We start from the raw sequence: 23,010 nt of genomic DNA, 5'->3' as shown, positions 1-23,010 counted from the left end.
TTATTAAAAGTCATACAACAAATCTGGCCAGGAATAAATTGAAAGCGCAGTGAGTAAGAAATAATATTCTAGGTTTCTACTAGCCTCAACTAGTTGGCATTTAGGGTGACAGGACAAGTGGTAGTCAAGACTTCTGCTTTCTGATGGACACATTTTTGGCAGCCCAGTCCATCTCTCTCCAGTCATGTTCTTGCTGGTCCTTGGGTACCAAATCTGGTTCCTTTGGTTTGCTACACAGTCACTTCCTTTCTGCATCTTTGGATTGGGACTGAAGCCTGGAACTTTCCTCAGTTGGACTTTTATTTCAAGAAAATTAAGAAGTTTCTCTTTCCTGGTGCCACTGCATGTGGTGTGGTGCATTTTGGTGAACAGTATCTCTCACTTTGGAGTCCCTGGCCCCGCCTTCTCTGCTCTCTTCTCAATCAGTTGTGATCAGAAGTTGGAGAATTTGAAGTCCAGTGTGTTATATCTCAGCAACCCCTTAGGTCGTTATGGCTTTCCTTGGTGCAATAAGAAGTTGTAAGGGATTCCATTAGCCCTCTGATCTGGAGGGGCTTTTAATTCCGTTTGCTTAGAGCAGGGAAACTCTGTGCAAGTGGTTAGTCTGTAAGCTGTTTGTTCTGAATATATTCAAAGGGACCAGCCTGCTAGGCATCCTTGCCTTTGATGCCTAGGGAAACTACAACTTTTGATGCATTTCATTTGGCAGGCAGTTTGTAAGACGTCCAGTGATCTGGAAGGAGATAAGTGGTGAATAGAGATGGGGGTTTTCTTATGGCTCTTTTCCTCTTTTTTATTTTTATTTTTTATGAATGTAGGAGAGTATATAGCAGGGGGCCCGACTGCCCTGATCAAGGGGGCAGCATTTTCCTCTCAATTATGTGTCTTTGTGGCAGAGCCTTTGCTTTTGAAGTGTAATCACAGTAATCTACTCCTGTGGTTTCCCATTGAAGGGATTTCCTCTCTGTCTTTCCCAGAGAGGAATCTCTGGCTCTTTGGTGTTTCCCATCCTCTGCCTCTTCCTTGGTGCCTGCAGACTGCTGATACTGGTTTTTCTATCTTGTATGTAGTAGGCATTTTTCTCAGCTGAAATTGCTACTTTCCAAAAAAACTGATTAGTGAAGATTTAAGGCCCCTTCTCTGTTATGAAAGATTGGAAGATGGCATTTCATCTATAACTGCAAATCACAAATCTTTCACAATGGTTTTAAATGTCAGAAGTGTGAGTTCAGTCCCTGCCTACCTCCCCTTCTGATATGAGCAGATGTTTAACTTTGACATGAGACCAGATTAATCTGGTTGAACTGAATATATTTTAGTTGCTAAGCTGTGTATTCCGTTTATTATAACCCTTTAGTGAAGGGAAGGGGTCAGAAATCTGATGTCCAGGAAAGGGAAATGTCTTAATTTCATTTTTTAGAATAAGAATTTTTTTAACTTGCGTTTATTTTTAGTCTGCAAGGAGTTTCTAAAGTAATGGAAGAATCCTTGAACCCTTTAGTAGCTGTCCTCAATTGGGAGTGCAGGCACCCTGATGTGAGACATGGGGCGGGGGTGGTGGGTAGGGGGGAGTAACTTGCCTTTAGCCTTTTGTTTTTAAGCAGTGTGTTTGTGGATGCCTGTGTGGTTTGAAGACCTCTCTGGTTATAGGAGAGAGGCACTTAAGGATGGCACTTAAGAGTCTCCTCAGAGGTGTGCTCATTCTTCCTTGACTGTTTGTTCTACCCTCCCCTTTGCTTTTTCAGTTCAGTCCCCATTTTTTTCTGCCCTCAAAGTCATAACCTGGTTTAGGGTTTAGGGGTGTCCCTGGCCCTTTGGCTAGGTGGTTTAATCTAGGCTTTCTTCCCATAGTATCCCCTACCCACTTCTTAAAGTAGGGCAGCCTGGCACAGTGAAGTTCCTGAGCCCTAGTTCTGCACTTGGGGTCTTTCGGGGGACTTTGAAGATAAAATACCTGATCTCCGATTTCTGAGAACTTAGTCTCGAGAGATGCAGTCAGTTAGCTGGACAACTAAGTGCTAAACCTATGATTCTGACTGATTTTACAATAGGACATTTAGAAGTATGAAAGAACAGAATGTGCTAAAGAAGTGGGAAGTGGCTTCATGTTGAAGGGTTGGGTTTCTGCTGGTGGAAGCCATTGTGGACAGGAGGGCAGGGCAGGGTACTATTGCGCAGAGCTGGACATGTGGGAAGTCTGGCATGAGGCTGAAAAATGCGTAGAACTGGAGCGCTGTGGCCCATTTGAGAGCCAGGCAGAAGCACTATTTATCATAATTGATAATAGCTACTATTCATTGGGTGTTTAAGTACCAGGCACTGTGTGAAGTGTGTTATGTGCGTTTTATGTTTTTTTTGTTTTTGTTTTTTGGCTGTGTTGGGTCTTTGATGGTGCACGTGGGCCTTCTCTGGTTGCGGTGAGTGGGAGCTACTCTTCGTCGCGGTGCGCAGGCTTCTCTTGTTGCGGAGCACGGGCTCTAGGCGCGCGGGCTTCAGTAGTTGTGGTACATGGGCTCTAGAGCACAGGCTCAGTAGTTGTGATGCACGGGCTTAGTTGCTCCGCAGCATGTGGGATCTTCCTGGACCAGGGCTCGAACCCGTGTCCCCTGCATTGGCAGGTGGATTCTTAACCACTGCGTCACCTGGGAAGCCCCAGTTATGTGCATTTTAGTTAAAGAATTGATGTGCTCAAGGTCAGTGACAAGAGTTAGGAGTTGAACCCAAGTCTGTCGATTTATTACTTTCTTTGCTCTTTCTATTTGTTACTGTACATGATGTAGTAGGTAGGAAGTTTGGGGCTGTTGTTGAGCAGGGAGAGGTGAAAATGATTTGTGAGTATTGCTCTAGAACTGTGCAATCCAATATAACCACCAGCTACATGTGGTTATTTGAATTTAAAGTAAATAAAAAGAATTCAGTTCCTCAGTCACACTAGGCATATTTCAAGTACTTAATAGTCATACAACACAGAAAATTTTATTGGGCAGTGTTTCTCTAGATCACTGGTTCTCAGCTAGTAATATATGTTAGAACTAGGGAATTTCCTGGCAGTCCAGTGGTTAGGACTTGGCGCTTTCACTGCCGTGGCCTGGGTTCAATCCCTGGTTGGGGAACTAAGAACTAAGATCCCACAAGCCATGCATTGCCCCCTCCCCCGACACACGAATCATCCAAGGATCTTAAGGGGTTTAGGGGGAGGGAGCCAAGCCTTTCTAGACTCGCTAAATTGGAATCTCTAGGGAGAGGCCCAGGCATTTGTGCAGCTTCTCACATCTGATCGGTAGCTGTGGTTAATAGCTGCTGCTCTAGAAGCTCCGTAGTAACCATGGTAATGACTCTGCCCCTTGTGTGTTGAGGAGATCTAGACTGACAGAGACACCCAGAGTGGGCTGGTCTCTGTTCAGCAAATGTAGTCTCTTCACCTGGGGGCCACGTGGACAGCAGCTGCAGTCTAGGATAAGATGAGGATCTCCTTGTTATTTGCGGCATGATGTGGCTGTGTAAGCCCCTGAGCTCTTTGTAGGAGAGAATGGTGATGTTTTGGCTCCATTGCCAGGTGTATCTGGGGAAGACCACATGCTATTTATTACTCACTAGTTTGGTTGTTGAATTTGAACTTCCTAAACAGGCTCAAAAGAATCCACGTGGCTCCAAAGTTATGATCGGGAATGTTATTGGAGCTTCTGATACAGAGGCAGGTCTGGGCGAAAATTGTTTAGTTATGATTGTTGGAAATAGCACTTTAATAATATTGACATGTAGTAGTGATTTGGGACACGGTTTTACTATGATTCTCGTAGTTTGGAAACTTGGGAGGTTTCAGTGTTAACCTTTTAAGGTGAGATTTCAGCTGCAGCCTAAGAGAGAACTTCGTTTCTGCTTTTTTTCGGTTAGTATTTAGAAGAATAGTCTCTGTGGCTTTTTATCTTATCCATTTTCCTCACGACAGCTCGACTTCTTCATTATTATAAAACACTTAGGTAGTGTGCTGCAAAAAAAATATATTAGAATAATTTATTAATTATAGAATAATAGAACCAGAAGGGACCCTAGGTGTTATCTAGGCCAGTGGTTCTTAAAAGTATGGTGGTCCCTGGACCAGCAGCATCAGTATCACCTGGGAACTGCTATAAATGCATATCTTAGGCCCACCCCTGAACCTACAGAATCGTACCCTGGGGATGGGTCCCAGCAGTGTGCATTTTAACAAGCCCTCCGGGTGATTCTGATGCATTCTGAAGTTTGAGAACCACTGAATTCCTTAATACCTACTCCCCATCCCCAATTTAAGATTCAGTTTTCAGGTTTTACGTCAGGTGCAGGCCTACTTGGCAACTTGGGTGTATCTATTTAAGTGCTTAGAGATACTCCTTCCCTTCTCACCACCAATAGATACAGGTAGGCATCTCTGGGAGGGGAAAGTGTGCTGGGTCTCTGTTCTACGTAGCTCCAGTAAGATAAAATTATGTCAGAAAGTGAATGAGTTGACTGATCCTGTTGCACCACAAAGAGCTGGAAATTATGTTTGTAGCCAAATACCTATGAGCTTTGAGGTTCCATTATTGGTACCTCTGCATCTTGTTTTTTAGAGAGACATACTCTCTACCTGCCTTACACCCTCAAGCTCTTGAATATTAAAGGAGGTGAACTTTTCAGTTGAGTTGTACAAGGCTCTAAATAAATTCGGGGTCACAATTCCCTCAACAACTGTAACTTAGCTATGATACCCAGTTGGAAGAAAGCATAAATTTAAGTCCTCGTGCCATAGCACAAATGGGCTCTGGATGTGCAAGGAAATAAGTTTCCACTGTTTAAAGAATAAAAACATCTAAAGGCTTGTGTATTTGAATTCCCTACCACAGTATTAAAGCATCAGTTCTGGTGTTATTGAACAGGATCATGGCAGAGTATAGCAGCACCATCCCCTCCCAACTGAAGGGCCTTTGTTCTCATTTTTCTGTACCATAGAGTACGTGTATTCATTGCTCCACACCTGGCCCGTTCCTTGGATCTCAAGTAGTACCACACTTATGAAGTAGTATATAGCTTAGAAGATGCTTTCACAAACTGGTGGTGTTTCCATTTTACATATGACAAAATCAAGGTTCTGAGGAAGGTTACATGACTTGCTCAAGGGTTATTGGGTCTATACCATTACTTTATTTCATAGTAACTGTTTTCCTTTGTGGCATACAGACCTGTATGCCAAGGTTTGTGTTCATATTGGCTAGAGGACATCAAAGCTTCAGGTTAATGAAATGCTCTTTATTTTGTAGCCATCCAGTCCAATGGATCAGATGGGCAAGATGAGACCTCAGCCATATGGCGGGACTAACCCATACTCGCAACAACAGGGACCTCCATCAGGACCGCAGCAAGGACATGGGTACCCAGGGCAGCCATATGGGTCCCAGACCCCGCAGCGGTACCCGATGACCATGCAGGGCCGAGCGCAGAGTACCATGGGCGGCCTCTCTTATGCACAGCAGGTAGATGTTGACTCCGATTACCTCAATCCTTGTTGCTGTCCAAGATCTGGTCTTCAGCTATAGAATCAGAATGTGTCTTTGAAAAAAAAAAAAAAAAAAAAAAGAATGTGTCTTTGGCTTCCAAACCTCTTGAAAGGAATATAGGCCAACTGACTCAGTTAGTTTCACTGTGCTATGTACAAGGCCAAGGTTGTGGTCACCATCGCATGTATGCTTGAAGGAAAACTGCTCCCTGGCCACCTGCTATACGTATCTGTCTTCTTTGACCTGGCTGGCCTGCTTGTACCCACTGAATGGCGATCTCTGAAGGAAGTGGGAAGAAAGAAAAAGGCAGTGGCTGAGCACCAATCAATCCACTGCTACCAATAAAAACCGCTCATACCATGTGCCCTGGGGAGAGAAGAGGCCCTTCATGTTCTCAAGGCCTTCAACATACAGCTGTCTGGTTTAAAGTGAATGTTTAGAAGGGACTGGGAGTAGCAGGAAAAGGGAGGATTGAACAGTAAAGATGCTAACAGTGCTATTGCAGATGTTAAGATTTTACTCATCTCCTTTTATCTGACCATCCGCACCATCATCTTTTTATTGCCATTTTTTGTTTTGACAGCATTTTCTACCATTTATATGTGAATGGTATTCATACTGAAAATGGTGAGGGATAGAATATAAGACGTAACTTTACTTCTAAGACTTGAAAGCAAAGTATGCCCTTATATAAAATCACTTTTTTTTTTCAATGAGAAAATGGAGGAGAGTTGGGAAGGATATTATTGGTCTTTTTTTTCCCCCCTCCTTGCCAGATATATCCCCGGTGCCTAGAGTAGTGCCTGGTACAAGTAAGCAAGTAGGCTGTCAGATACTTTTTGAATGAAGACTAAATGAAAAAGAGAACCAGGGTAGTTTAGTGATTGGCATACCATCTGGCTTACTAAACCCTAGGTTTTCAGTCGGCTGAGCCAGGCTGCTCTTGACTCTTCGTTGTGGCTAGGATACAGATTCCTAGCGCTTATAAAAACAGTCTAGGCCATGATAAAAAGAGTAGACTCATTGGTGAAAACAGCTGTTCTTGAACTCTTGTAAGTTGACCATATTTTTATTAAATAGTGTGAATTTTCTGCGAATGAATGTGATCCACTTAAGAACAAACCAACTAGGAACCCAGCCTGGCTGTCCTTCCTGGCTCAGTTTAACAGGGTTGGTAGAAAAACCCTGGGCTTTCTAAATGTGAGGCTTGGCTTGCCAGCTTTGTATACCCATCTTCAGGGCATGGCTTCTGACATAATCATCTTTCTTCATCCAGAAGGGTCAGTGCTAAAAGTATCCTTTCCTTTTACAGATTCCACCTTATGGACAGCCAGGCCCCAGCGGGTATGGTCAGCAGGGCCAGGCTCCATATTACAACCAGCAAAGCCCTCACCCCCAGCAGCAGCAGCAGCCCTACTCCCAGCAGCCACCATCCCAGACCCCTCACGCCCAGCCTTCATATCAGCAGCAGCCTCAGTCTCAGCCACCGCAGCTCCAGTCCTCTCAGCCTCCGTATTCCCAGCAGCCATCCCAGCCCCCCCATCAGCAGTCCCCAACCCCGTACCCCACCCAGCAGTCCACCACCCAGCAGCACCCCCAGAGCCAGCCCCCCTACTCACAGCCGCAGGCACAGTCTCCTTACCAGCAGCCGCCACCTCAGCAGCCAGCATCCTCGACGCTTTCCCAGCAGGCTGCGTACCCTCAGCCCCAGTCTCAGCAGTCACAGCAAACTGCCTATTCTCAGCAGCGCTTCCCTCCACCACAGGTAAGAGGCCCCTTCCTCATGCCCTTCCCTGCGTGTGACCGCAGACTTTGGGGGCTGGTGTCATGAGAACTTTGCCTTACAAAATTGGTTCTCTAATTGAAACTAATAAAGATATAACTGCATAAAAACCTGTAGCTCTCCATACTCATGAAATAGGGCAGTGGAGAGTTGCATAGGCAGAAAAGAGATAAAGGTAATGGGACTGATTTTTTTTTTTTCTTTTTCTTTTTTTTTAACTCAGAATTCAGAACTTGAGCATCCAAGTTAGTTTGGTCTTTTTAAAAACAGTCGCTTTGGGAGGCTGTACTGTACATTCATCCAACTGCCATTCCATTCTGCTATTGCTCAAAATATTTTGGAGCCCTTCATTTGAAACTGCTGTCAGAGCTGACATCACATTCTTTAGAATAGTCTCAGTGGTAGCAAATCTCTTTATTTTTTTGAGAGTGGATTTGATTTTGGGAAATAGCTAAAATTCATCTGTAGCCATGTCTATGAACAAGGTAGGTGATAAAGTCTAAATAACAAATTTGGGCTTTATTCTTTAAGGAGCAGAAAGAGGAGAATGACTGAGTGATGACAGGTCCATTAAAGATTTTGTGCATTGATGGCATTGTTGGAATAAATATCTTTAAAGGAAGCAGTACTCATTTTAATGCAGAGGTCCTAGCGTGAGTTTTTTGTTGGTGTTTTTGAATCAGGTGGTCTCATTCCTTGATAGATATAACTTGTAGTTAGCTAGACTTTAGCATTTATCCCCAAGTAACAGCGTTCTGTGGGTGGTGATAAATGGTCAGGAGTGCCATCAGAGAGTCTTATGTCCACTGTTGACATTCTTAAGAGCCACAGCTTGTTTTTTTCTGCCTTTGGGTAATATTGTGTGTGATTGGGCAGTCTCTCACACCTAGCTTCCCCTGTTGAAGAGAGTCCCATAGGCCTTTCATCATGAAGCAAGCTTGCCTGGTTTATCAATACCAAGCTCTCACAGCTTTTGTTTTTCTTGTTTTAGGAGTTATCTCAAGATTCATTTGGGTCTCAGGCGTCCTCAGCCCCCTCAATGACCTCCAGTAAGGGAGGGCAAGAAGATATGAACCTGAGTCTTCAGTCAAGACCTTCAAGCTTGCCTGTGAGTATTTCTGCCACCCTCTAAAAGATGATGGGGGCAGAGAGAAAAGCAAAGAAAACCAGTTTCTGATTGGATGTTTTGGTGGTATTGAGCTAAATGAATGATGAGCTATTCCTTGAATTCAGGCTCAAAATTCTGAATAGGAATTTATGGACTGACCTTATAGAATGTCTGTTTTGGTTGCCTGCCCAGGGAGGAATATGTGTGTGATCTCTGTTTAGAGATCTAAACACTGTTTTAAAGTTTTTTTGTTTGTTCATCTTACTTTTGAGGGCTTGATTTTTAGGTGTTTGTCTGAGCGGTAAGCTGGGAGGTAGGATCTGGGGTGCATTCAGCATGGATTGTCACCTTGAGCATGGCGGAGTAAAAGCAGATTTGCTAGTTGTTGTTTTGTGTGAATAGGTGCTTTCGTCTAGTAGAGTTTTTGGTGCCCAGATGCTTGGTTAGTGTTTGTAGAATGGACTGACAGTATCCTGAGAAAGACAGTGTGGTTTGCTGATTTAGAGCTTGGGCTCTACACTCAGAGTTCCTGGGTGTGCATTTTGACTCTGCCGCTAACTCTGGATCCTTGAGCAAGTCACTTAACCTCTCCGTGCCTTAGTTTTTGCATCTGTAAAATGAAACTCTTAAGTACCCACTTCATGGAGAGGTTAATATTAAGTAAGTTTATATAAAGAGAGTACTGGTGCTTGTAGGTGCTCCATAAATGTCAGCTGTTATCATCATCATCTTAGAGGGACTATACTTGATACTCAAAGGCAGTTAACACCAACTATTAAATAGTAGGCTGGTTCTGGGAACATTTACCTTTCGTCTTAGCTCTGCCAGTACACGTAGGCAAGTCACTTAGGCTGGGCACAGGAATAAAATGGGATGTTCTGAAATCTAGTAAGACTGCAGGTAGCAAACCTGCCATTACAAATCTGGCTTCAGTTTAGGAAATGGAAGTTCAGCCACAGGTGCAAATAAGATTCTTTTGAAATTTTGATTCTACTTGGATTTGAAGCTTGTCTCTTCATTTATTCTGACTTTGGGGAAAATGGTTTTGGGATCTTTAAGGAATAGGTGGGAGGCAGGAACTCACTTCATCGTGAAGCCTCCATGGCTTCCCTTGAAGATCTCTGAACCATAACCTTAGTAGGGCAAGGTCTGTGGAGTCTCTCAGCACCTGTAATTCAGGCTTCCCAGGCCAGGATGAATAGCTATTGTCAGATGGGACTTCGGAGACTGTTGACTTTCTCAGCTGAGGAATTGGGGGAGGAAGTGTCTGAATAAGGCAATCACTCTTTGTTCCCTTCTCATTAATGTCTGTTGCAATCCTTTTCTGCATCCTGAACTTCACTGGAATGTGCTTTTTAACCTGATTCAGTCAGAACTGTGTAACCACTCCCTCATCATCTATGGTCTGTAGCTAAATCTGGGTGAGGTACACAATATTGTGGCAAGAATCCAGATCGGTGGATTTCTACCAGTGCTGTAAGTTGCTCCTCATCAAAAAGTTTCTGCTTGTTTCTAGTGACCTTTTGATTGGACTGTATTTGATAGCTTTTAGTCCTGAGAAACCTAGCATACAAACATGTTGTGTGTCTTTTGAGGGTTGAGGGCCTTATACTGTTGAATCCAAGAGCTTGATTTGACCTTCTGAAGTGAAGACACTGGTAGCCTCTTGGGCCCAGGAGAGGGTTGTTCCTGGGTTAGCCTATCACAAGGAGCATTCCCAAGTTCAGGCTTCTACTGTAGATTCATACAAATGGGTCATTTGCTTTGTAGTAGAAACTCCGTGTGAGAGGTGAGCAGGCTGGGTTATTGGCATCTTGTTTGTTGAATTGCTTTTTATCCCTCTGCTACTTGGACAAAGAAACAAAAGGTGGTTTACTCTTCGAAATTTTGGTTTGATGCCAGATTTGCCTAGCCAGGCTGGGGAAATAGTCACATCTGAAGAAGGGAGAAGGCTGGATTCCCTGCAAGGGGCCCACTCCTTTCTTCAGCAGGTGTGTTAAGGGAGCCCTAAGTTCGCCAGTGAATCCCTCCACTCAGCACGTGTTTGTTTGGCTCCAGAGCAGATGCTGTGCAGCCCCATCAGTGTTCCACATCCCTCTTTTCAATCATTCGCCTTTCTGGCTTAGCCCTAAAGGCATTAGGATTGTGACCCTTGACTTAAAGGCTCAGTATGGTTTCTGATCCTGATTATTACAAAAATTAGATTTTGAGGAGTTTTTGCTCAGCTATTAATGCCAAACCATTTAGCTACTATTATCCTGATTATGTTATCCCTCTATTAAAACCTCTCAATTATTTTTCATTAATCTTAGAATAAAATCCAAAATCCTTATTATTACAAAGGCTATTCTCCGCCCCCCTCCCCGCCCTCCCTTTCTGATTTAGTAGGTCTGGAGTGAGGTCTCAGAATTTGCATTTCTAACAAATTCTTGATGCTGCTAGACCAAGGATGGCACTTTGAGAACCTCTGCTTCATCCTTTTTTGCTCTCTGCCCTCTCAGTTTCTGTAAGGCCCCATGCCTTTTCTGCTTCCAGCCCCTTGCACACAATCTTCCCTTTGCCTAATACACTTTTCCTCCTAACTTTTCCCGTTCATATTTCAGACTACATCTTCAAGATCATTTCCTCAGAAAACTCCTTCCTAATCAAGCTTCAAAACTCAGCTTAAGGGGCTTCCCTGGTGGCGCAGTGGTTGAGAGTCCGCCTGCCAATGCAGGGGACGCGGGTTCGTGTCCCGGTCTGGGAGGATCCCATGTGCCGCGGAGCGGCTGGGCCCATGAGCCATGGCAGCGGAGCCTGCGCATCTGGAGCCTGTGCTCCGCAACGGGAGAGGCCACGACAGTGAGAGGCCCGCGTACGGCAAAAAAAAAAAAAAAAAAAAAAAAAACAGCGTAAATAACTTCTATGATGCCTTCACTGACTTAAGACAGTTTTTTTAATTAATTAATTATTAATTAGGTTGTGCTGGGTCTTAGTTGCGGCAGGCAGGCTCCTTCGTTGTGGCAGGTGAACTCTTAGTTGCAGCATGCATGTGAGATCTAGTTCCCTGACCAGGGATCGAATCTGGACCCCCTGCATTGGGAGCACAGAGTCTTAACCACTGTGCCACCAGCGAAGTCCCTAAAGGTAGTTTTTATTTTATTATTTTAAAAGCCTGCAATATTTAAGATATATGAAAAGGTATAAAAAATAATTAGTTGCCTGAGTACCCATCTTTAGAAACCAAACCTTGCTGGAACAGGTAAAAGCACCTTATATAGCCCAGTGGGATCACTTCCCTACCCTTGTGCCCAGAGAAGCACTATCCTGTATCTGAGGGTTTTTTGCTCCATCTTGCTAGAGTATTTTGCTGATACTTCTACGTTGCTGGATCTTTTCCACTAGACAGAAAGCTCTTGGAGGGTAGGCATTGTATTATTGACCTCTGTGCCCATAACACGTATCGCATTATACCCAAAACCAGTGGTTCTCTACCTTGGCTGCATGTTAGAATTACCTGGGAAGCAAATGATCTTTAAAACCAATGGCCAGGGTTCACAGAGTTCTGATTTGTTTGATATGGGGTGAGGCTTGGGCTTTGGTATGCTTAGAAGCTGTCCTGGGTGATTCTGATTTACAGCGCCTGTAGAGATCCACTAGTCCAAACTATGTCAGGTTCCTTTACTGTAATAGACCATCTTAGTGCCCATGCTTCTTGTCAGTGCTTATCTCAAGGGTAATTTCAGTTACTTATTCCAAGCTTAGTGAGGGTAGACTTGCTTTGTCTTGCTCAATGCCATCATAGTGCCTGGCATATAGTAGGTTCCAACTCATTGAACAAATAAACCTGAGCAGGTTCATTGATCATCCAAAAAGTGTATGGCTGACAGGGGACAGCGTGACCATATTACCAGATTGTTGTTTTCACTGCTAGTGCAAAGCTGTTATCACAGACTGATATGGGAATGCCCAAACTTCATTTTAGAGGATAGATTAATTTATTTGTGCTTCCTGACAGTGGCCTTAGGAAGAAATGGGGTTGGGGTTTGTCATTATCTTATAGCTACCACTTCACCTTATGTTAAGAAGGTTCTTGGGACTTCCCTGCTGGCGGTCCAGTGGTCAAGACTCAGTGCTTCCATTGCAGGGGGCATGGTTCAATCCCTGGTCAGGGGAAGTAAGATCCTGCATGCCACATGGTGCAGCCAAAAAAAATAAAAGAAAGAAAGAAGGTTCTTGTAAGGGGTGGGTGAGCAAACCTCTAGGTGTTTCGTTAAGTCTTCAGTTTTCTTTATTTTGGGTCAAAATCTGTAAGGGAGTCATCTGTAAATTGGTTTCTGACTTTTGATTATAGTCATTTTTGAGAATGACTTGGAGTTGCATCTTGAAAAGCTTCTATTTAAGTGATTCATTCAAGTGTATGTGGTTTCCTTGGAGTAATGACTGCTTCCCAAATTTTTCTTACTGCAGCACATTTGTAAATTTACATGTTAGTCTTGAAAGTGTACCTGGGATAGAGTTTCCATTCAGTGGTGCAAAATGGATATAGGATTAAAAGCCTTGATCTGGTAGAGGTTAGCTATATCACTGCTTCTCAAACTTCAGCATGCATTAGGAATCATCTGGAGATCAATTAGAACAAGATTACTGACCTCTACCCAGAGAGATTCTGATTCAGTAGTTGTGGGGTAGGACCCAAGAATTTGCATTTCTAAGAAGCTCTCAGGTGGTGCTGTAGTTCTAAAGACCATACTTGAATAACAATGAGCTTTGGTAGTCCTTTGAAAAGGGAAGAAAAAAATGACTAGACTTGGAAGCCACAGTGGCAACTTGAATAATAGTGGTGGTGACTTACACTGTCGTTTGCCTCTTGATGATCTGGAGGGAAGACTGCGGGTTGAAAATGAAGGAGGGGAGACCTTGGGAGAGACAGACTGCCTGCAGCTGTGCCCCCTGCAGTTTATTCGGAGGTTAGGGCAGCCCTTGCGTTGCCAGCACACCCTGGGAGCTCTCAGCTCTGTGGCACTGATTGCTGGATCCCTTGTATAAGTTGTTCACCAAATCCTAGTCTACCTCAGAAATGGCTTTTAAATCCCTTGTCCTTCCTCGTTGCCTTTCTTTCAGGCCCCCAGTATCTCTCACCAGGTGTTTTGCTACAGAGTCCTGACCTGTTTCTTTTCCTTCCAAGTCTGTCCTCAACATAATCACCAGAGTGATCATCTTAAAAAATCAAACTTGGCAAGTTACACTATTGTTCTAAAACCTCTAGGTACTTGTTGCCTATAGGTTTAAGCCCAAGTGTGACATACAAGTTCCTTTGTGATCTGGAGTATTGAGGATATTTTAAAAAGAAAAAGAAAAGTAGGTAAGTTCCCTGTCATACCTGTAAAACCTGGCACCCTGTTTGCTGTGGTTGTCATATAGGAGGCAGAATACGCATTAGACAAGGGTTGAACTTTGATGACTTCTGAGGTAATCTGAGCTCTTAAGTTGGTGAGTCTGAGTATGACATGCTTGCAACCCTCAAGGATCCTCCTCTGTTTCATTAGTAAAATAGATGGAAGAATGTGTGCCTGAATGTTACAGTGAGTGCTATCAGGGCTTGGTGAACTCAGTGATCCATTTATGTCTAAATAGTAGAGGGAAGACATCATGGCAGAAGTTTAGTTAGAATGAACTAGGTATGGATGTATTGGGGTGGTTGGAAAGGAAAGTACAGCCTGAGCAGAGGCTCGGTGGGGGTGGGATGCAGTGTGGATGACACTTAGAGGGGCTGGTCAGGATCAGGCTTCCCGGGGTGGGGAGTAACAAACAGGATGGAAAGCTAGATCACAGGGGCTGGAGCCCTGGTAGGATAAGGGAGCCATTTGGATCTTATCTCATAGGCCTGCAGATATGTAATTAGGGCAATAGCATGATGAAATTAATGTTTTACAGAAATGATCCATTGGTGTGTAGTGTAGTTTGAAAAGGGGATAGTCTGCAAGCAAGGGGATAAGTTAAACTGTTGAAATAGTTCTGGTGTTCAGTGGAGTTCTACCCCTCTGTCTCATTTACATAACCACCTAGTCTTAGTTGTGAGATGCACAGGAAAGAATCTATAGAACTGAGAATAACTGCATTCTACTGGCTGGAAAATTTAACAATGTTGTATACTGGGTTGGGGCGGGGGTCGGGGGAATCTCATTGACGGAAATAGAAAGGTTAATAGGAAAACGCATTTTTGAGGAGAAGTTAAGTCCCATATAGTGAGATATCGAAAAACAAATGCTTAGTTACTAGTTGGAGATAGGAGACTGAAACTTGGGTAAGAGCTGAGTCTGGATAGAACTTGAGAGTTGTCTGCATAGTGGTTAATAGTTAAACCATGGAATGAAGTTAAACCATGGAATAGTTAAACCACCCAGACCATGCAGCATGGAGAGAGGAGCCAGATGGAGCCCTGGACAATGCCTGTGGTCACTGAGTAGAAGCGCCCAACACGTAGCTGGAGAGATTGGAGGGGGACCAGGATCATGTCATATTTCCATATTTCTGGAAGCCAAGGAAGGGACAAAGATGGTGTGCATCTAAAGTATTTTCAAGGAATATAAAGTTAGATTTGTCATGAAGCAGGTTATTGGAATACTTCTGAGGTAGAGAGAAGACCTAATTTCTGAGGGCTGGAGGGAAGGAAATGAGCAAGGGAAAGGTGTAAGGGTAACGAGCACCCTTGAAAGGCGTGGAAAGGGAGGCAGCTGAATCGGCCTGAATTCCTTAGGTTCATCTCAAGACCCACATGTGTATAAAGCAGATAGATACAGAATGGTGACGCTGCTGGCAGAACATTAGGAAGGTATAAACAGGCACATCTTTCAGGAGTTGCGAGAGAAGGGAATCAGGGACACTGGTTTAGCTTAAAAGGGACACTATATATCCTTGACTGAAAATGTCTCAGACACTGCCATTGAAGATCTCAACCATATTTGTTTGCTGTGGTTAGATAGGAGTGGAAGTGTGGAAGTTGTTGATGCCAGGAGTGAGGTGAGCTGGAGTAGGATTTTTTTTTTTTTTTTTTTTCGGTACGCGGGCCTCTCACTGTTGTGGCCTCTCCCGTTGCGGAGCACAGGCTCCGGACGCGCAGGCTCAGCGGCCATGGCTCACGGGCCCAGCCGCTCCGCGGCATGTGGGATCCTCCCGGACCGGGGCACGAACCCGTGTCCCCTGCATCGGCAGGCGGACTCTCAACCACTGCGCCACCAGGGAAGCCCAGGAGTAGGATTTTTAATGTCTGTTAAATTATCTAAAGATATTGTTGTATCACTTGGGTTTCCAAGCCCTTCTTTAGATTTCTACTTAACAACAAAGTAGCTATTAGCACTCATGCTTTACTACTGTGATGTTCTCAAATCTTGAGAGCTTGGGTTATAGTGATCTGGAAAGAGGAAATGGGAGGGAACTCTTGTAGAATCTGAATCTTAGAGGGCAGGAGTGAAGCCAGGAAAGGATCTACAGCCAAAACGAATCTTCCTGGAAAGGCAGGAATTGAAATGTATTAAGTTGAATAATCACTTCTGTTTTACATAAGAAGAAACTAAGGCTTGGAATTGGAATTTGAATCCAGTTTTCTCTGATATTTTAGATGAAATATTTCCTTTAGCATCCCACCCAGCAGAGGAAAGTCATGGACAATCTTGATTCTCTCTTAATGTTTAGCCAAAAGCCTGAACCCTTTGTCATTTAACATTTACTAGATTTGTCCTAAAAGAAGAGTATAAATGTATTTCCATTTCCCTTTTTTGCCCAGACCTGCCTGTGATGGAGGCATAGATGAGTTGTGAACTGAAGGCACAGGGAGGAGTGGGAGAGGGAAGATGGCCAAATCTATAGGTCAGGCCTGCTGGAGGTACTAACCGACTGGGGAATCACCTCAAACTGAAAAGTTGACAAAAGTGGTTCTTTGGTTTCCTTGTGTTGTATGGGAGCCTGCTCTGTGCCTTCTTAAAAATTTTTTAAGTCTATTTTTTAAAAATATTTATTTATTTATTTATTTGCCTGCGTTGGGTCTTCGTTGCTATGCACGGGCTTTCTCTAGCTGTGGCCAGCGGGGGCTGCTCTTCGTTGTGGTGTGTGGGCTTCTCATTGCGGTGGCTTCTCTTGTTGCGGAGCACGGGCTCTAGGCACGTGGGCTTCAAGTGGCTGAGGCACGCAGGCTCAGTAGTTGTGGTTCATGGGCTCTAGAGCGCAGGCTCAGTAGTTGTGGTTCACGGGCTTAGTTGCTCCGTGGCAACTTCTGTGGGATCTTCCCGGAACAGGGATAGGACCAGTGTCCCCTGCATTGGCAGGTGGATTCTTAACCACTGCGCCACCAGGGAAGTCCCTGTGCCTTTTTTTTTTAAAGCAGTGTCCTGATTAATGCTAAAACTTTAATCAGTTAGATCCTTGGTACTGGGGAAAATGTGGTCCATTATCTAGCAGCACAGATATCACCTGGGAGCTTGCAAGAAATGCAGATTCTTGGGCCCCACACTAGCTTTATTGAATCCAACACTGTTAACAAGATCTCCAGGTGATTCATGTGTCTTATGGTTCTGAAGCAAGGAGGAGTTAGACCCTGAAAGCTGAGAGTAATATTTTCAAATAAAGTATCATGCCAGAGACTTTGGAATACAATAAATTTTACCGTGTCTAGTAAACCAGTTGTTTTGTGGGTGCTCTGGGGGCCCTGACTCCCTGTGCCTACAGTCCAGACACTATTATGGGGCCATCTACAACTCCCAGCATACCTCTGCAACCTCATCTCTGGCCACTCGCGTGTGCCTTAAGCTCCTCACAAGCTGTGGTCCTTCCTGCCATTGTCCTTTTGCTTAAGGTGTGTGTGTGATCTCTGCTTCCCCCCCACCCCCAACTTTTTTTTTTTTTTCTTTTAAAGCCCAGCAAACTTCTACTTTGGCTTCAAAACCTAGCTGTGAAATACCTTCTCTGGGACTTCTTCCCATTTTCTTCATGTTGACGTAGCATTATGCTGGTACTTCTGCTTGAGTACTCAGGCCTGTGTCTAATACCTGTGTCAGGCAAATACTTAGTAAACCTTTGTTGACTAGCCCCTAGGTTCTTGCTACCTACTTGATCTTGGGGACCAGCTTTTTGTTGTCTAGGTTTATTGGTGAGGGGCGGGGGGGGCAGAATGACAGAAATTCTCTAAAGGCTTAAAAAACTGGAATGTTTGTGAAGGATTTTAATTTTACACTGTTAGTGTTTCCTTTCATCACATTTCATGGTAAAAGGAGGCAGGACCAACGGTTTTTGCCTAGGTTTTCGATGGCTTATTTTTAAAGGGATAACAGAAATGTCACTAGCAATTTTGGTACCCAGAGAAGCTGGGCCATTCTGAGGTTGGTGACCTGTTTTCTTTACATCTGACTGTGTATCTATGCTTGCTCCCCTTGAATTGTAATCCAGGTGCTCTTAGAAAGTCTCATAAAGGAAATCCCCACCCCCTCTCACATATCTGCCCAGACTGCTCAGAGCAGCATGTACCGTGTGCAAGTAGCTGTCCCTTCTCTAGAACGCCGGTTCTCTGGCAGGACTAGCCAATCTGCTTCTCCATCTTAGTCACGCTGCTTTGGCCCTGATACTGCCTGGCGCCTGCTGGAGCCTGTGCTGCTAGCAGCAGATTACTGTATGCTTGTTCCTGGGCCCATTTCCTGTTTCTATTCTAGTTGCTGGTGGCTCAGCTCTGCTTCCTGCCTGTGTGTCTCACACAGATTCCTCTTGCTGGAACCTTTTGTTTTCTTCGGAACAACTTCATTCTGAAAACTAACTGAGCCTTAGGTCTAGTGTTATGGCTCCTGGGCTCAGTTAGCGTTACTGAGGACTGGTGGGAAGTACCCCATCCCCACCAAGCATATCACTTCGATTTGACCTTGTTTTTCAGTTTGTCCCCAGTCCTGCTACAGGAAGCTGGTGGTTCGTTACTTCAATCAGAAATTGGTATAAGAAGATAAACTGGGATCTTGTAGGCCAAATGTATCTTCACTTATTAGCAGTGCAGGGCTGTCAGGACTGTTGTGCCCTGGTTCTTTACCACCTGGAGTATGTAAAACATACTTCCTGCTGCTGAGGAAGACAGTTGGTACCCTTTCTAGCCCAAGCCTAGAGAATATATTTGGGCTTGGGCAGGTAATGCTATCCTCAGCAGAGTAAAAGCTTACAGAGAATATAGGGATGGAAAGGAAAGCATGTGCTGACTCAACCTTCCAACTTATGTGAGCAGTTCAACACCCCTCAGAGCTTAGAGTGGGAGGGAGAAAGTACAGGAAGGTTGTAAAAAAGGAAGAAGTGAAGGAGGTTGTCTTGGGCAAATGTATTTTAAAGTTCTAGGCTTCCCCATTTTGCCCATTTTGCCCCAGAAGACTCTGACTCAGGGAATATGCTTTGTGAATAATTCTCTTCTTTCTCCTTCACAACTACTCTCTTAGGATCATCTGACAGTACTGCGTCAGATAGAGTGATTTCTACACTGAACCTAGGCCATGCTAAACCCTAGGTATGTTTAATAGAGAAGTATTTAATATAGGGAATTGGACTTAAAAATTGTTAGGCGGATTGAGGGAGCATGCTCTAGGCTCATCCTCCAGGAGTCGGGATCTAGACCTAGATTTGACCCACCAAGGGAACTCCTGCTTGTGAGTCACTATCAGATTGAGTGCTCTAAATCTGCTATCTAGGGATCAGTAAGCTGGAATCAAGAAGCAGCAGCTGCTGCTACCAGAACCAGCACCCAGTTAACTGGAAGATGAAACCAAAATGCTCCTGGAGAGACAAGTGAAGGAGACAGAAGTATGATCACTGCCATACTTTGATCTAATCTTGAGTCTGATTCTAATTAGCAGAACCTGAATTATAGCCAAAACCCATCTGCAGGGATTCTGGGAAATGTAGTTTTTAGCTTTTTAACCTCTGCAATTAGGAAAAGAGTAGAATGAAGTTAGCATGAGCTACTCCACAGAATATTCACCACACTTAACACAAACACCACCATCCCCCCTCACCCCACTCTTTACATATATGAGGAATCCAAGACCCGAACAAGTTAAAGGACTTGCCCAAGGTCATTCAGTAAATGAGAATATGGGCTTCCCTAATAGTGAAAACCCATTGCATTTACTATTAGGAAAAACTCCTATAAAGGGTGAGTAAAAAGCTCCTTTAGGGGAAGGAAGAGTGCCATATTCAGAAAACAGACTTTGGGGACTTCCCTGGTGGCACAGTGGTTAAGAATCTGCCTGCCAATGCAGGGGCACGGGTGCGAGCCCTGGTCCGGGAAGATCCCACATGCCGCGGAGCAGCTAAGCCCGTGCGCCACAACTACTGACCCTGTGCTCTAGAGCCCGTGAGCCACAACTACTGAGCCCGCATGCCTAGAGCCTGTGCTCCGCAACAAAGAGAAGTCACCGCAATGAGAAGCCCGCACACCGCAACAAAGAGTAGCCCCTGCTTGCCGCAACTAGAGAAAGCCCGCGCACAGCAACGAAGACCCAACGCAGCCAAAAATAAATAAATAAATACATTAATTAATTAAAGAAAAAAAGAAAACAGACTTTGTCTTCCATATTCTCTTCTCTTTGAGGAAAGGGAGGGAGGAGGTATGGAGAGATGTGGGGTTGAGACTTCTAGGCAAAGGTAGTGATACTGTAGCTTCTGGATTTGGGTCTCCTCCATAGGAAGATGTAGGAAGCATTTACTCTGGAAGGAAGAAACCTCAACAACTAGAATTTCTTGAAATTCCTGAGTCAACATATGGATGAACTCAGTTGCCTAGGTGACAGTAGCTTTCCTCCATCTATCTCCCCTTCTCCTTCTCTCTTGTTGGTGCTTTTATAACGTGCAGAGCTGTCTGGGAGACTACCTTGGTGAAGTACATGCCCCAGTTCTGCCATTGTCCTTCTCCAAGAAGACCAAACAAAATCCAAAAGCTAGCCCCTAGATTTGGGATTGTGAAGCTGTTTCTTGTCTGTCTGGGGAAGGTGGGTGAGGGGTAGCTTGGACTTTCTGAACGAAGTCCTTCTAGAAATGCTATATTTACAGAAACCACTAGGGCCCCCCTGCACCAGAGTGAGAATCTTGGTCCAGAGAGGAGGGCCCATAGGTGTGAACTATGTTAACATACCTGATAAATCAAGCATGGAATCAGCTCTGTTGTCTTTTTCTCATATTTCTAAGATATTTGATGTTCTACCTGAATGTTACGATGAAACTGGTATGTGATCTAGTGCTGTCCCTTTGGGGGCCAGTGCTTGATCTCTTGCTCCATCTACTTCCATGGCCAGAACCTATTTCTCCTCCCCACCTGGTGTCAGCATGGAATTGGCTGGTATTGTGATGTAATCTCTGATTGCTGTGAGGCGGAGCTCATCTCCAAGCTGTTGGCTAGCTTCCTATTGACCTTTCCCCAAGGGAGTTAAGAAGCCATGCCTTGTTGAAGGTGGGAACTAGAGGTTGAAGGTTCAGACTGAGAGCAAATCTGTCCCTTAAGGCCAGCTTTGTTGTGGGAGGAATATTGACGGTTGTTTACTGAGGTGAGTGAAGGTAATTTCCTGATATTTGAGGAGAGAAAAAAAGTAGGAGAGAAAAAAAAGTAGGAGAGAAACCAAGTTCCAAATAAATTCACTGCATCTGTATTCAGAGGAACTGTCATCAAGAATATTCGTTCTTTTCCTTCCTCGTCTTTTGCTTTTAGGACTTGACTATGTCTTTCCCTGTGTACAGAGTTGTTGTTTTTTTGGTTTTAAAGGCCTTCAGGGCTGTCTTTTCTGGTTTAGGATTCTATCCATTCCCCACTCTCAGATTTCTTTGTTCCACCCCCTCCCCCCAAATCTTTGGATTTTATCTAGACCCGTAGGTCATGGTAGGGAAGACCACTGGCAAATATAAATTTAGGGCTTTAAATATCAAACCAAGGAGGCCATCCAGCCCCCTAGACCTTGGTCTACGCTGTGTTAAGCACAGTGCCAACTTTACCTTCCCTACTTGTGTACATTACGTCCGTCCTCCTTGCTTTCTGATTGCTGTATTTCTGAGGAGCAGCCAAATGAGGTGAAGCCTAAGGCAGTACCCCTCCCCCTTACACTTCTCAGATCTAGAATTCTGCCGTCTTTTCCTCTCCCCTTTTTCCTGTTCTCCTTACTCAAGTTCTAGGATCCAAGCTGATGATCATGGTGGAACACGGTCTGTGTGGTTGGCCTTCTTGACAGGGAATGCAAGCTTGGAGAAAGTAGGGGGTTCTTAACTTCTTTGTCTTCTCTAGCTTTACAGTGCTCACTTCCTGCTGGGATTAGAATAGCCCTATTCCATAAATATGCACTGATCTTGACTGCTCTAACTCAGGCCCAGCTCTGACCTAGTTTCATTTTTTTTTAGATTTGAGTCTTAGCAGCTAGTGACCCTTACAACACTCTGTACACTTTTGGCCAAGAGGTGGTTTCTGGCTAGATGAGACATTCTCTAATGAGAAATGCCTAAGTGAGAAGAAACCTTGGCAGGGGAGGGGTATGTGTCAGAAGGCTGGTCAGGTAGGTAACATGGGTATTACACAGACGTGGTGGGGTCTGTGACAGACTAGAAAGCAAGGTTTCAATCGATCAGCACCTCTGGGAGTTCTAGGATCTATTCTTTTTATAAGTTGGGAACCTGGATTTTTTTATGTAAAACATCTGAATTATTAGAAAGGTCTCATGGGGACGTTGGGCAATGGATTAAAAGGTTCTCCGGGGCCTGTGGGTCTACCCCTGCAGCTTGTGGATTGCCCAGGTAGCTTTGGTTCCCTTGAGCTGGTGCTTACAATTTTTCTGGGTTTAGGGGCCAGCTGTGGGAAACACCATCTATCCGTTGCCAACTCTTATTGTGTTTTTGGTGTTTGTTTTATTGGCTTGGGGAGGGGGAAGTGCAGGGGAGATGTTGAGCAGAAGCACTCAATGTGATTAAACCTCTAGCCGAGCAGATCTGTGGGAGCAGAGTATCGACCCCTGGAAAATCAATGGCTGCTGCAGTGGCCGAGCTGCTGTTTGAAGGGGCGCCCACTGCAGGAATGCTGGCAGCCCAACGCTCTTTCTTCTCCCCACTTTTTACCTCAGCAACGCCCTCAGCCTCCACCCAAAGGGTCAGACCTACGTCAAGAGATTCTGCTGAGGTGGATTAGAACAGCAGGTTCTTGTTTTTTGTAATTAGATTGAAATTTCTCCAGTGATACAGAGCCCCACCTCCCGACAGCCTCCTTGCCCGACGTTCCTTCCCTGCACTGCAGTTCTATCAAGAGCTCTTATCAAGTGGCTGAGGCCCTTTCAGGATTGCACTTCTCCGTCTTAGGCAGGAGAGTCAGTTCCCTTGATGACAACACCCAAGAGTCCCTCCTTCATTGTGGAGGTCTGGAGTGGAGGTGTGCAGGGTTAGGGTGGAGGAATGACTATTAGAGGAAAGAGACTAATAGAGATTGGGTCTAAAGAGGATGCTTTTGAGTAATATTTATCAAGCATTTATAGTCTTTTGTGTGCCTGGCATTTTTCTGGTCACTAATAACATAGGAGAATATAGCTCCTAAGGCTAATGAGGAAAAAGGCAGATTCAGCACAGTACCATCAGTCTTGAAC

The 23,010-nt window shown here is 44.5% G+C and overlaps 1 protein-coding gene and 1 long non-coding RNA gene across 6 annotated transcripts in view; one reads left to right on the top strand and one right to left on the bottom strand.

The window, feature by feature from the left end:
* ARID1A (AT-rich interaction domain 1A) overlaps window positions 1-23,010 on the top strand; it is a 72,532-nt gene that overhangs the window by 23,162 nt on the left and 26,360 nt on the right. For 2 of the 3 annotated variants that reach the window (XM_033840308.2, XM_033840301.2), the window contains exons 2-4: window positions 5,277-5,489; window positions 6,826-7,278; window positions 8,288-8,404. In XM_033840308.2, the coding sequence (XP_033696199.1) occupies window positions 5,277-5,489; window positions 6,826-7,278; window positions 8,288-8,404 (783 nt within the window). Of the gene's footprint in view, window positions 1-1,637; window positions 3,890-5,276; window positions 5,490-6,825; window positions 7,279-8,287; window positions 8,405-23,010 lie in introns of those variants that run through there. The other variant, XM_033840321.2, reaches the window with a different exon arrangement.
* Window positions 3,853-20,687, bottom strand: LOC141276719 (uncharacterized). 3 transcript variants are annotated; one of them, XR_012326696.1, is made up of 3 exons: window positions 20,535-20,650; window positions 5,511-5,565; window positions 3,853-3,988 (listed from the first exon to the last, which is right to left on the bottom strand). It is a non-coding gene; the product is annotated as an uncharacterized lncRNA (long non-coding RNA). The 3 variants fall into 3 exon arrangements; XR_012326698.1 differs by lacking the exon at window positions 5,511-5,565 and adding an exon at window positions 12,459-12,568 and having other exon boundaries at window positions 3,888-3,988; window positions 20,604-20,687; XR_012326697.1 differs by lacking the exon at window positions 5,511-5,565 and adding an exon at window positions 12,459-12,568 and having other exon boundaries at window positions 3,888-3,988; window positions 20,535-20,609.

The sequence above is a fragment of the Tursiops truncatus genome, chromosome 1 (assembly GCF_011762595.2).
Source record: "Tursiops truncatus isolate mTurTru1 chromosome 1, mTurTru1.mat.Y, whole genome shotgun sequence".
Classification (NCBI taxonomy): domain Eukaryota; kingdom Metazoa; phylum Chordata; class Mammalia; order Artiodactyla; family Delphinidae; genus Tursiops; species Tursiops truncatus.
This window is presented reverse-complemented; position numbering and strand designations above follow the sequence as displayed.